Source organism: Rhinolophus ferrumequinum, chromosome 15, assembly GCF_004115265.2.
Source record: "Rhinolophus ferrumequinum isolate MPI-CBG mRhiFer1 chromosome 15, mRhiFer1_v1.p, whole genome shotgun sequence".
Classification (NCBI taxonomy): domain Eukaryota; kingdom Metazoa; phylum Chordata; class Mammalia; order Chiroptera; family Rhinolophidae; genus Rhinolophus; species Rhinolophus ferrumequinum.
In genome coordinates, this window is record NC_046298.1 from 40,848,107 (window position 1) to 40,863,099 (window position 14,993).

A 14,993-nucleotide genomic window follows, 5' to 3' on the forward strand; every position below is an offset into this window, starting at 1 on the left:
ATTCTCCAGTCTCTGAGGGATAAAATCATAAGGGGATCAGACTCCTTCAGTGAAAGAAGTGCAGTGACCTGTGGACCAGGGAATACTGGACTTTCAAGCGTCAGTGGTGCTTAAAGTTGACTTTGCAAGATTGCAAATTTGCGTTAGCAATGATGAGAGTCTGTTTCTCCTTCACACCCTCTCCAACCCCCACTGCACAGCTTCTCTGACAGTCAGACTCTTCCTGTCTCTCTATACACTTGCGTTCCTGGTTCTAACTGAAAAACAATTTTAAAGGATTTGAATGGAAAAGAATAGAATAGAATAGAATAGAATAGAATAGAATAGAATAGAATCCCTCTTTCTGACCTTATTCCAGTATCTTTATAGAGCAATGGAATGAGGATGAGAGAGTTGGGAGTTAACAGTGCTGTTCTGCTCCCTGGGATTCAGGAAACTTCTAGAATAAGTACGCTTGCCAAGATGAAGATAAATAGGCGTATAGTGGTCAAATCATGTGGAATTTGCCACAGCAATAATGGCTCCATGCCTTGTGTTCCAGAGAGCACGTCCGTGGATTTTGTTTTGGGGTTTCAGATTTCATGATGAGATAAAAGCAAAGCTTAATAAGCTGTTTTTGCAGCTGTGCATTATCTTACTGTTATTTGAGGGTCTCTAACGATAAGCCCCTCCAAAGGCTTCCAGTCACATTTGCAATTATAAACTTGTTATTAGGTCCTAAATGACCTTGACTCCACGACTCTGACATTATTCCCATGGTTCCTCTTACCTCCCTGCTGTGGTCCACCACACTATGTCCAGAATACAGCCTTGAAATGGCAAGCTGTCTGTCACGGGACACGGTCGGAACGCCCCTCCTCAGCTCTCCACAAGGCTTCTTGTAATTCAGGTCTCTGCCCACATGCTACCTGATTGGGCATGTCTTCCTTGACCACCCAATCTGGACTAGCTCCACCCTTATGTCCGTCACACTGCTTCACTTTTTTTCCTTATTGTACTTAACACTAAGTTACTTTATTTATCTGTCTATATGTTGACGGTCTTGTCTCACTCTTGAATATAAGAAGTTTCATGAAATCAGGGAACGTGTCTCTTATGATCATTATAGATCCAATATCCCGAGAAATGCATAGCTCAATGAAGATGCTCAATAAATACTTGTCAGAGGAATAAAAGAGCAAATGGATTAATGCATGTTGAAGAATTTACAGGGAGGTAGAATACTTCCACCTCATTTAGAGACTAGAACCATCCACTCATGGCTCTGGACATTATCAAAATGAGTTCCTCATATTTAGAGAAGGAAAATACGTGAGCACTATGACAGTTAAATATACCGAGGAACATAATCTTTATGAGGATGCAATTTAGAATAATTTTATATCCTGGATTTAATTGAGCTCTGGTAATATCAGTGTAAATGTGAAGGAATCAAACCTTATTCATTAATTCTGGAATGAAGTAGGGGAGTGGTGGAGAGGATTGACTCAGAGAGTAAGTGGGTTCCCAACACGGGTAAAAGTCTACCACTTACTAGGAGTTTACTTAATCTCTTAATCACTGCTGTATCTTTAATAGAGAGATAACGATAGTATATGTCTAGGACTGCTCAGGGTGTATAATCTGCCCCTGGAGACCTGTCTTACCTCATCTCTTACCGAGTCTCAGATTACTTCATAAATCCTAACTTCATTAGCAGCTCTATCAGAGACACATGTGACCCCGAATAACAAACTGCAATCATTTATATACTCAATTTTTATTAAGTATTAATTTGTTACATTATTATAAGCAATTAACTTCTGAGTGCGATGAGTTAACTATGTTGCATTTTCATTCTACTTTATTTTTATTTTGAATTTCAAATTTGTTCATTTTTAATATGGTTTCTTTTCTGTATAAAAACTATTTACTATTCATTCCTGAATTCTTGAGAGACCATGTCAGGAATTCTGTCATAGTTTCATTTTGGAAATATCCAAGAGGCATGTATCTGGACTGTGTAATCTCTATGTAAACCCAGTTGTCATACATGGTTTCCCTTCTCCATCATTGAAGTGGTCTTATTAGCATTTTTCAGACATCAAATTCCAATTCCTAGATCCCGTATTTTTATTTTTTTCCCAGTGGAGAACACCTTTAATAATTTCTGGAAAAGCATTAATAAAAGAGAAAGTTTTGAGACCTTGCCTTTCTGAAAATATATACTAAATCGTCCTTGATTGATAATATGACTGGTATCTAACTTGAGTTTGGAAAACATTGTAGAAGTTTGAAATAATTGCTGTGTTGTCTTCTGGTTGTTAAGAAATCTGAGGTCTTTGATTTCTCACCCTTTGCATATGACCTATCTCTCCCCCACCCCCAAAAGCCTTAAAAATATTTTTTCTCCCCAATTTTTTGAAATGTAGATGTGGATTTATTTTACTTCTCATTAGATTAATGAGCTCTTTGAGTCAGCTTTGGCAAATTCTGTTATAGTTTCTTTGATACTGTTCTCCTCTCCATGTTTATATTTCTCTCTTTTGGGGAATATCAGTTAGTCATATATTTATTTCCAGGAAAGTTTTGCTATTTTTCTAATGTTTCTTTCCCATTTCCCACTTTTCCCCACTTTCCTAGAGGTTCCTCCATATTATCTTCCAACCACTCTACTGAATGCCTGTCTCTTCCATCTGATTCTAATTTCCCAAACCTCTTCATTCTTCTATCATTTGTGTTAATAGCATCCTTTATTTGCTTCATGGATGCAATATTGTCTCATATCTGACAATATTAATTACAATTTTTGAATTTTATTTTGCTTCATTCATATGCTCTGTTTCCCTCATGTAACTTTTTCCTCTTTGTTTTTATTTTTCAGAATAGAATATTTGTCCAAGTGCTTGCTGATCCTTAGTTATCTGTTCATATTAAAGGACAAGGCCTTAAAAACCTGATTCAAGTCACATGTGGTGGGACAGGAATTGTATCAGGTGAGTCTTGCATTAGGGTTATTATATAGGCCCTGCAATTTGATTAGGGTAATACTAACCCATATAAATAGGCCATTTTTTCTTGAGTTGGGCAGTTTCTGCAGAGCAGAAAAATTGTATTTGCAGCATTGGAAGACAAAATTCGAAGAGAAAATAACATTTAGAAAAATATTGCACTTAGGAAAAAAAATCACAATACTAAAATCTCACATGAAAAGATAACCAGGATAAATTTTAGATGAGTCTACATCTAGATGACCTATAATGGTCAAATATTGAGTGCTTAAAAATTGTTGAATGAATGAGAGCTGTTTGTAAAAGGACTATTTGGAGATTTTTGCTTTACCACAACTGACAAAGTAAGTTCTGAGGATTTGAGCGTCACAGCTGATGAGCACAAAGGTGCTGAGGGCTGGAAAGCAAGCAGCCAGGACCGTAATGGTGATCAGCAGTCGCAGGCTTTGGTTGACAAAGCAAGTCACGTAAAGTGATAAGATAGGAGAGAATAAAGGGAAACAAATGAGCTCACCGGGAGGACGGTGTAAGGGGCGGCAGTCTCTGAGGAACCCATTTTATGACTCAGGCTCAGCACCAACGATGTGGTCAGTGGGTGGTTTTCCATCCGTTATTGGTTCTGGGAAATAAGTAATACGTCTCTCCTTAAGACACAGAGTCAATTACATCCCTTTCCTGTGGTCTAGAAAGAATCTGAGGAGGGGAATATGGTTTATGGCTTTTCCTCACATAGACCAAAGGGATAGCTCTTTCTGAATGTTTTTCTAAAGCCAGTCTTGATGACAGAGAAAACAAGAAAAAAAGGAAACCACGTTTTCTATGTCTACGTATGCTCAAAGTTAGATGTGTCTCTGATTTTACATATTCCTCATACCATTTCTGTAATAGAGGTGTTGCGGTCCCCAATTTAAAGAAAAGGTGTAAAAGGTTGGAAGGTTTAGTTATGGAGAAAAGGGAGAATTCTAGCAAGTCTAAAAGTAGAAAGGATGGGCAGGGAGTTTCGAAAGCCCAGGAACAAAAAGGAAAGAAACAGGAAGAGGATAACTCTAACTACAGTAAAACACAGACTCTATTACAGCCATCAATTTCTCTATAACCCTGAAATTAAATAAAAGGTTTATTAAGATTCCTGGGGCCACAGAGCCACTTTTTATGATCTACTGAAATGGAGGAAAAGATTCACACAGCAGCAGACCTCTGATACATGAATGGTGAGCCTGTCATTGCCAGGGTTTGCACCAAAGGGCATGAGAAAGAACCTTACCCTGAGTTATAGTTTGGGGACACCATGATCTCATTTCCCACCATTGGAGCCATTATAATGTCCCTGAGAAACTTTGGGTTCGGAAAATAGTAACACGAGCAATTACTAACTAGTACTTAATGAGAAAACCCAGAGAGACCAATGTACTTTGTTGACAAATGTTCCTGCGATATGGGGAAGCAGACAGTGTCTTGAGAGTGCAGCAGAGGGGACTTGCGTAGCTTCTGCGCAGAACCTGTGGAGATATAGCATCAGCGACTACCGGTAACACCCATGTCCCCGCGCTGACATTTGCGTCTGCCACTTGCTCTTCTCCTGATTCCACAATCTATTCACCTCACCCCCCTGATGACACTAGTCTCTGTTTATTACCTGACAGCTGAGGTAAACTTGACTTTTCAGTAGCCAGTGTTTTTCTTGGACTATTAGCCCCACGGAGACCTCTTGTTTTCCCATTGCTGGAAGAAAGCGATTGCTTTTAAAAGTCTAGCTCTTTAAGTAAATGCCTGATGTTTCAGTGATACACCAAACTTGGACCGATAGAGTCTATTACCTGCCAAGTATTGTTCCCTGTACTGAGTACAGAGCAGGAGTTGGGAAATTTTTTTCTGTACAGGGTCTGACAGTCAATATTTTAAGAATTTGTTGGTCACAGAGTCTCTGGCACAACTACTGAACTCTGAGGTTGTAGCATGAAAGAAGCCATAGATAGTATGTAAATGATTGAGTATGGCCGTGTCCCATTAAAACTTTATGGACAAAAATTATTATTGAAACTCATAATTTTCAACTGTCAGAAAGTATTATTTGTCCCCTAATTTTTCCAACCATTAAAAGAATGAAAAACCATTCTTATATTTGCATATTTGCCATAGCCATATAAAAACGATGGCTGGATTTGACCCATGAGCTCTAGTTTTCTGACTCCTGCTATAGACAAATAACCAAGGAGTCAAAATTCTTGCTGTGATGGACATTTTATTTGACATAGAATAATCTGAATATAAATAAACAGAAAGTTACACATTGTGATGAGTGGTAAGCAGGAAAAAGAATATTTTTTGAGTACAAAAAAGATCAAATTTTAGATGGAGATAAAACAAGATAAATATTAGTTTAGTTTAGATAGTTTTGTTACAATATTATGAAAAAAGACTAAAAATTGTATTTTATAAAAAGTGAAAAAAAATTAAGCTGCCTAACAGGTACACATAGAATACAAGATCTTTCTAAAACTATCAAAGATCAATTAGTTCAAAAACAGAAAAGCTACATATACTCTTCTTTAGTTTTAGACGAGTTGTACAATGTGAAATACTGTCCAATTAATACTCTAGGTACGTTTTGCCTCAAAAGACTTCCAAATCAAAAAGAAAGGTTGTCAATTTGTAGCCTACAAAATCAGATTCATAGGATAGATTTTTAAAATCTTTCAGATATGTCGAAAAAGAATTTCCACAAGGTATGAAAAAAAGTCATTTCTATTATAACAGATGGTGCTCCAGCTATGTTAGGTTAAAAATGTGGATTCCTTGGAATTTTAAGGCAAGAGATTGATGTTTTCCTAATTGCGTTGCTCCACAGTATGAAAAGTATAGTTTAGTATATATACATGTAAACATTATGAATCAGAGTCACTTTATGGAACTGTTGAAAGAAATAGAAAACAATGAATTTATTTTATGTTCTTTGCTAGTACTCAGTGGTTGAATGGTGGAATAGTTTTATAAAGATTTACTGTACTTTGAACTCCAAGACATTCTTGAAAAAAGTACTTACCAAATATTTCATAATTAAATCACAACAAATGACAGTATGATTTGTTTTCCCACAAATATCATACTGCATATGAACAAACAAAATCTGAAACTCCAAGGACAGAAAAAACTTTTTTATGACCTACCTAAAAGGGTAGGAACATTTGTTGAAACTGAAACTTTTCATAAGTTAATGATAATTTTATATATATTTATAGCATGAGTAAATATACAGAAGTATTTCACTGGAATCAAAAGCCTTGTGAAAGTATATTTGCAATGAAGAAATAGGAAATCTTGGTAAAGAAATAGAAACTATAGAAATTCTAAATGAAAATTCTATAACTGAAAAATGCAGAACCTCAGATTAGATGTGATAGATAAGGTGAATATCAAAGTGGAGATGGCAGAGAAAAATATCAGTGAACTTGAAGACAGAGCAATAGAAATTATCCAATCTGAAAAAGAAACAAAAAGACTGAATAAAAGAGCCAGTGAATAATGTCAAAAGATTTAACATACGAATACTTGGAATCCCAGGAGAAAAGCATAAAAAATACCTGAAGTTATAATGGCCAGAATTTTCTGAAATTTGGTGACAGGCATAAAGGTACAGATTTCAGAAGCTCAGAGAACCCCACACAGGATTAACACAAACCATACCTAGGTACATCACAGTCAAACAGTCTGATAACCAAAGGTAATGAGAAAATCTTGAAAGGACTCTGAAAAATGACACATTACATACAGAGGAAGAATAATTCAAATGACTTATAACCCAGGGAGGCCAGGAGTCAGTGATACATTATCTTTTTTTTATATATATAAAAATAAAAACAAAACCCATAATTCTATTAGCAAGAACAAAATATCCCTCAAGAACAAAGGCATTTCAGTAAAAGAAACTATGAAAATTTGTTACCAGCAGATGTACATGTCAAGAAGTGCTAAATGGATTTCTTCAAGCTGAAGGGAAATGACACCAGATGGAAATTCAGATCATTGGGAAGGAATGAAGAGCATGGGAAAAGGTAAATATATGGGTATATATAAAAGATGGGGTTTTTTGGTCTTAGTTTCTTTAAAATACATAAGACTTTAAAATTTCAAAGTTGAGTGCCAATGTGATTTTCCATGGGTTACTTATTAATTGAAAAGAAAAAATGTACTGATACAATATAGAGAGCTGGTGAACAAGAGATCAAACATAATTTCATTAGTACATCACCTGATATTTTACAATATTAAGTACATAATATTATCTATGAAGTAGCCTTGCCAAAAATGTTACATCTGAAACCTAATCAAGTTTCTAGACATAACCTCTAGTTCACAATACAAATGATAGAGAAATAAGTTAAGCTTATCTTGAGACGCAATACGACAAATACAGAATATATACAACATTATATAGATTACTTCTCTTGAGTCTTCAGAATGTCTAAGTCACAAAAAAGGTGACCAAAATAGACTCAATAAGCCATAATCATATGAAAGATATGAGCTTAGTTTGGTTCTCAGGTTTTAAAAAAGACAGTACTTTTAAAAAGACATTCTTTAAACAATTGGAAAAATTTGTAGATGGACTGAATATTAAAGGACACTATAAGGTTACTGTTAATGTTTTTTTTAGGTGACAATGGTATAGTGGTCATGTAGATTATCTTTAAATCTAGGAATTGTATGTTGATTTCTTAGAGGTGAAGTGATACCTAAAACATTCACTCACAAAGCACAGCAAAATGATATGTAACATATATATCATTTACATATTATTATATATTCAATATGTAATGAGTATAATATATGTGCATCTGTATATATACATTTTCATACATGGAGAGAGAGAGCTCTATATCAGATACACTGAATCTAGGTGGAGGGCAAACAATTTTTCATTGTTTTACCTTTTATGTAAATTTGAAAATTTTAAAAAACTTGAAGAAAAGTTCTCCATGTCAGCTTCTGTCTTTTGGCTACCCAATTGTTAATTTCTAATTTCTTTGAATTATAAGGGATATGGATTGTACATTATCTGTATTACAGAATTTATTGTAAGAAAATTTCTTCAAACCACTCTTCAATTTTTCAACAACTATAGTCAACATTCAACAAAGGCAAGGTTTTTTTTCCCCATTATTGATCCTCAGGGGGATGAACTTTGAATAAAAATCTTCTTGTTTAATATATTCTATGAGATTTTGTCCAGAATGAATGATCTGAAATAAAATATGACTAAGAGATGACAGAAATATTTTTAAAATACCATGCTCATAGTGTCTTCCTTCCACATGAATTTATTTATAGTAATACTAGTGATCATCATAAATATAATATTTAGTGAGCAAATAGTATGTGCCAAATACCCTTCCAAGAGTTTATATGTTAAATAATTTAATCTTTACCACAACACCATTGGGCAGTAGAATAGTGATAATGATCAAGGATGTGCCATGGTGACAGGCTTTCAGACTCTAATTACATAAGGAGTTTCCCACCACTGTGAAATCTTAGATGTTGAGTAAGTTGATAGCAACGACTAAAGGCCTTCCCACATTCCTCACATTTGTGTGGTTTCACACCAGTATGAATTCTCTGATGTTGAGTAAGTCGATCGCTACGATTAAAGGCCTTCCCACATTCTTTACATTCATAGGGTTTTTCACCTGTATGAATTCTCTTATGTTGAGAAAGACCGGAGATAGAACGAAAGGCCTTTTTACATTCTTTACATATATATGGTTTCAAACCAGTATGAATTGTCTGATGATAAATTAGTTGAGAATTAAGTCTAAAGGTTTTTCCACATTCCTTACATTCATAGGGTTTCTCCCCAGCATGAATTGACTGATGTGTTTTAAGGTCTCCAACACGACTGAAGGCTTTCCCACATTGTTTACATTCATATGGTTTCAAATCAGTATGAATTATCTGATGTTGAATAAGGTATGAATGAAGTTTAAAAGTCTTTCCACATTCTTTGCATTCATGTGGCTGCTCACCAGTATGAATTCTCTGATGTTGTGTAAGTTGAGAGCCTCCACAGAAGGCCTTTCCACATTCCTTACAATCATAGAGTTTCTCACTACTATGAATTCTCTTATGTTTAAGAAGGCTCGAGCCCCTGCTGAAGGCCTTTCCACAGTCCTTACATGCATGTGGCTTCTCACCAGTATGACTTCTCTGATGTTCAATGAGTAAATAGCTGCGAACAAAGGCCTTTCCACATTGCTTACATTTATATGGTTTCTCACCAGAATGAGTTTTCTTATGTTGATAAAGACTTGAACGATGACCAAAGGCCTTCCCACATTCCTTACATATGTAGGGTTTCACACCATGATGAATTTTCTGATGTAGACACATATGTCGGTACAATCTAAAAGTTTCTGCACATTCTTTACATTCATAGGGTTTCAAACCAATATGAATTTTCTGATGTTCAGCAAGGTGAGAATGGCGTCTAAAGGCCTTCCCACACTGCATACATCCATAGGGTTTCATACCACTATGAATTATCTGATGTTGAATAAGCTGTGAATAAAACCTAAAGGCCTTCTCACATCCATTACATTCATAGGGCTTCAAATCGGTGTGTATTTTTTTATGTCTGATAAAATGCTGGAGAACTATAAAGGCCTTTCCACATTCTTTACATTCATAGGGTCTCACATCACTGTGGTCCCTCAGTTGTTCAGTAAGGTGTGAGTATTTTCTAAAGCCCTTCCTACAGTCCTGCCATTCATATTTTTCTCCAGTGTGAATTCTCTGATGTAGAGGAAGGGATATATGTTTTCTGAATATCATTTGACTAAAATATCCCACTTTATGTTCCTGTTGTCTCCCACATTCAATTCTGCCCTGTGGGTCATTTCTGAAAATAAACCTCATAAGGTTCAAGGTTTTACTTCTTTTCGTTGTCTCCCAATGGTATGAATTTACTTCATAATTGCTTTTTTCTGAAGATAATTTGTTGGTCTCAGTTGTGAAATCAAAGTCTGAAAGAAAATTAGAAAACAAACAAATGCTATTTTCCTGTACTGGGGGTGGTGACAGGCCTTCTATAGTAAAAATAATGATAAATTGGCAAGTATTTCCATTAGAAGTAGAAGGGTCATAAAATTCTAAAACACTGTCATGAAATTTTTTAAAGGCAAGAAGAGCTCAGAAAATTATGAAAGTTCACGAGAATGTAGTTTTGTGAGTAAGCAAACAGAAAAAGTCAGTAGTTCTCACATTTAGTTCGGGATCAGAATTACCAAGGGACCCTCTTACATAAACTACCTTTTAGATACCCACTGAGACTCTGTGAATCAGAAGCTATAGGAGTAGGTCCTGGTCATCGAACTACATTTCTAACATTATCTGCCAGATGGCTCTCTATGTAATTTTTTCAATGATTTGTCTTTATCTTAGACTGAAACCCAAACACATAACCATAATTTGTGTCCCCTATATCCTACCACTCTGCATCTTTTCAGCTACTAGAACACACCACAACCTTTCCCATCACCCGGGGCTCATGCAGTGCTCCACCTTTCAGGAATCCTCTTAGGTGGCTTCTTTTAGTGACCATCTTCAGGTGTTGCAGGTTAGAAACCACTTTCTTAGAAAGGGTGCCTTTGCTAACTCTTAAGTAAATTCATACCCTTATTCTATATTCCAACACCTAATCTCTGCTTTCATAATGCTTTTATCACATATTGATGGTCTCATTTGTTTTACCACTTATTTTCTTACTCTAAAGCTCAAGTATAGATGCAAAACATCCTTCAACTACCACTGAAAAACAAGTCCTTACCACAAAGTAAGTATTAAATAATTAATTGTAGCATAAAATATTGAATTAAAAAAGTAATTTGGATGAAAATAAAGGTAAACAGTGATGAAAATCATGGTCACTGAGGAAGGCAACTGAGTAAAATAACCATTTAGTTTCTGAAAATGATGTAACAGTTAACTACACTGTTTCCCTGAAAATTAGACCTAGCCAGACCATCAGCTCTAATGCATCTTTTGGAGCAAAAATTAATATAAGACTTGGTCTTATTTTACTATAAGACTGGGTATAATATAATATAATATAATGTAATTAATATAATATAGGGTATTATATTAATTTTTGCTCTGAAAGATGTATTAGAGTTGATGGTCTGGCTAGGTCTTATTTTCAGGGAAACAGGGTAGTTCTCCCTGATTCTAATCTCTTACACCTTATTATAGTAAAATATGCTTTTCTCTATCGTTTATATTACAGATGAGAAAGATGCACATCCAAATTACCTCAGTCAAAAATATAAGTAGAAAAAGTTGGTAACTGATCATTCTCCAATTGCATTTCCCTTTAAAAATATACATGTCTCTATCACTATTGTTCAGTCTTTCCTGTGCATAATCATGACTATTTTCTGTTTTTATCTCAGTCAAGGTAATCAGTTATTGTATTACCTTCATTGATAGAGTTTTAATATCACCCATCTGTCCTACAGATGTTCAATCTGTTTTGTTTCTCCGATACCTTTCCCAAATTCTCCCTTCTAATCCTTTACAGCCAAGGCTACTTATTCTTGAATTTTGCAGAAATGTATTTCAGTAATTTTTCAGGAATTGTATTAATATTATTTCTAAAGGCTCATGTAAATCTAAGCAAATACATTTGGCAATGTTTGGGAAAAAAATCGACTAAATAATACGAGGGAAGAGTCTGGGAAACTGAGTGCTTGGGACTCTGCAACAAAGGATACGTTGAAGGTAGGCCGAAGACTGGTAAACCAGATGACAGAGCAGCTTGAGGCAATCTAATGTGATAAATGGGTCAAGTATGAGTTCAAGACAAGTAGAATTCTTCTACAAATAAAGTACGGTATGTTTACAAAGTTTAAATAATACAAACAATATTCTCCGAAGCAATAAGAAATGAGTAACAATCATAAAAAGCCAAAAACACTTTCTGTTTATAAATAAAAAGCTCTCAATGACTACTGTTAAGTCAATAAGAATATAAAACCACAGAACTTTTTGAGGACAATGATAATGAAAATACCATGCATTAGAATCAATGGCCTTAACTATAGTGCTGCAAATCAGACTGAAAGGCCTACATCTAATGGGAAATAAAATAAAATGAATGAATTAAGCATTCTACTTAAAAATTAGGAAAAGAAAAAATTAGAAAAGGAATGATGATGTAGATTGAAGAAGACAGAAAAGGGAAATCAATACAGTAAGAGCAAAATTTAACTAAAACTGGAAATTGACCCATACAGACCACTAGCTTACATATATACTGGGAACAAAAGGAGGAAAATCCAAACATCATGACAATAGTGAAATAGTCATCAATAAAGAAATAGAGAATGTTAAAAAAAAATACAACTATGCAAATAAGTTTGAGATATACATGAAATGAAGAATCTTTCTGAAAATATAATTTGTCAAAACTGACTCCCAACTAGATTTACTGACTTTGTTTCTAAAAAATACAATATGGGAAGGGAAAAAAAACAAAAAACCTTACAGTAAAGAAAACTGACAGATGCTACGTTAAAGAAGTTTTTAAGGTTAACCTCCCAGGATAAATCATGTTATCACATATTCCCAATGTGATACGATGAGAAGGGCACTTGTCTGGTATACTTCCCCCAAATCCATAATCTCAGTTTAATCCTAAGAAAACACCAAACAAACCAAAGTTTGGGGGCACTACAAAATACCTAACTAGTACTCTTCAAAGGTATCCAGGTCATGAAAGACAGGAAAATACAGGAACTATCACAGATTGGAAAAAACTAAGAACATATGATGACTGAAAGCAGTGTATCCTGGATTGGATCCTGAAACAAAAAAAGTGCAAAAACTGGTGAAATATGAATAAAATATGGAGTTTAGTAAATAGTATTAATATTTTAAAATGTTAATTTGATAGTTTTCATAAATGTATACGATTATGTAAGATACTATCATTATGGTACTGGAACTCTTTGTACCCCATTTGTAACTCTTCTGTATAAAATTATTTCAAAATAAAAAGTAAAACAACAACATACCGACTCCAGAAGAGATGGAAAACCTGAACAAACCAATTTCCACTGAAGAAACAGGAAAAACATTTGTATATTTATCTCCACAAAAAGCTGGTCACAATTAGCTCCCCTGTTGGCCAGGTTTCAGTCTCTATAAAACTATTTTCTGCTAATGTGAACTGGGGTGCCTTGGAGTAATAATAGCTAATTCCTAGTCCAGGGCAGGTAAGATACAATGTGAATCTGGGACCTCTTTTACTGAAGTGCAAAGAAGCTTTCAAAGACAGAGTCAGTAATTTGTGCTTCTGGTCATGTAGCATTAAGAAGGATACGAGTCACTCTCCTACCTTAAATAACTAGAAAACCAAACAAAATATACAAAACAATGGCTTTCAGATATTGAGCAGCAGGTAATGCAGGATAGTAATCCCCCGAGAGAAGAAACAAATGAAGAGAGCCCTACAAGTGCCACAAAGCATGGGGAGCTAAAACAGAGCCCAGCTGTATCCTTGAGTTGAAAAGACAGAATAGAGAGTTAAAGGAGAGAAAGCAGTACAGAAGTTGCAAGGCTGAGTTTTGGAGAGCAGGGAGCTGCAAGGAAAGATACCTCTAGAGATGTGTAGAAGGATCCCCTTGAGACTCTGAGTACAAATCTGGATAGGCATGTGAGGAAATGAATGAGGCCACTGAATGTACCACCAGATAGGATTAGGCAGAACAATCCCTGGAAATCACACAGGTTAGGGGATAATTCCTTTTCTACCAACCAGAGTGGAAAAAGCCTGTAACACATGAGATTTCAGAGTCCCCAGAAGGGTATGGCCTCAGTAGTGGGGCCAAATTAGCCCTTGTGTAACAGCTGTTCTGGACCCACCCTAGCAGAGCTTTAAAAGCAAACCACAAAAAGGACCAACATGTTTTATATTACATAACTGCATCCCAGAACAAAGCCCAAAAACATACAAAAGAATATTAAAAATCCAGCATCCCAACATAGTAAATTTCAAACAATATCTGACATCTAATAGAAAATTATCAGGTATGAAAATAGGAAAATAATGACCCTTACTAGGAGAAAACCCAAAAGAAACAGACCAAGGAATGACACAGATAATGGAATTAGTAGACAAGATATTAAAAGAGCTATTATAAATATACTCCATATTTTAAAAAAGATAGTTTTCCATTTATCTCTTACTTTCTATAGTTTATTCTTTATTAGGCTCAACATACAAAGAGCTCATAGGGAAAATTTCCCGAGTATTTTTTCATGTTCAAACTGCTGCACTTATACCTTAATGACAAACCATCTAGGCCTGAATCTTCCAATTTATGGGAAGATTCTTGATGACTAATTCAATTGTTTTAGTGCTTATGAGACTTCAGGTTTTGGTCTTTGTTTTTTCCTCAAGAGGAAATTTTTGTACATTATAATTTTCTAATATATTTCATTTGACTTTTTAAAGTTTTTGGCATAATGTTTTCCAAAATACCATATTTTCACTGTTTCTAAGAAGGTGCTTTCTTTTCCCCTTACATAGGGCTTTTTCTTGATTCATGTTGAAAAAAATTTATTAGTTCTTTGAGATAATCAAATTTATAGTTGTGACTTGCTCTTTTGTATGTTAAATTTTTATTTCATTAATTTCTGTTATTTCTTTTATTATTTCCTTTCTTCTACACTCTTTGAGTCTATTATGCTCCTCCTAACTTATTAAGTGGATGATTTGCTTATGAATTTTCTGGAAATGCTTATGCATTTCTTCTGGAAATAAAAGATCCATTGGGAGAGGAGGCTTACCTACCACCACCTTTCTCCTGCAGAAACTCAATGATTCTAAGTACAGCTAGAGGTAAATGCACAGTGATTAAAAAGAGGTAGCTAAGTGTTCCCAGAACTGAAAACCAGCACTGACCCAGCCTAGTTCTTGATGGTATTATAGTGATCAGCCTATTATTC

At 35.0% G+C, this 14,993-nt stretch overlaps 2 protein-coding genes across 7 annotated transcripts in view; one reads left to right on the plus strand and one right to left on the minus strand.

Annotated features, from left to right (window-relative positions):
* ZNF283 (zinc finger protein 283) overlaps nucleotides 1–6,982 on the plus strand; it is a 32,228-nt gene extending 25,246 nt beyond the window's left edge. Inside the window, exons 7-8 of the mRNA XM_033129362.1 lie at nucleotides 2,864–2,975; nucleotides 6,937–6,982. The gene's annotated coding sequence lies outside the window, so the exon portion shown is untranslated. The remainder of the gene's footprint in view (nucleotides 1–2,863; nucleotides 2,976–6,936) is intronic.
* ZNF404 (zinc finger protein 404) overlaps nucleotides 1–14,993 on the minus strand; it is a 40,702-nt gene that overhangs the window by 14,234 nt on the left and 11,475 nt on the right. For 4 of the 6 annotated variants that reach the window (XM_033129393.1, XM_033129391.1, XM_033129392.1 and 1 more), the window contains one exon: nucleotides 7,042–10,009. The exons of 1 other annotated variant lie outside the window; for it this stretch is intronic. In XM_033129393.1, coding sequence (XP_032985284.1) covers nucleotides 8,490–10,009 — 1,520 coding nt within the window. In that variant the 3' untranslated portion in view covers nucleotides 7,042–8,489. Of the gene's footprint in view, nucleotides 1–4,142; nucleotides 4,490–7,041; nucleotides 10,010–14,993 lie in introns of those variants that run through there. One more of the 6 variants, XR_004425200.1, reaches the window with a different exon arrangement.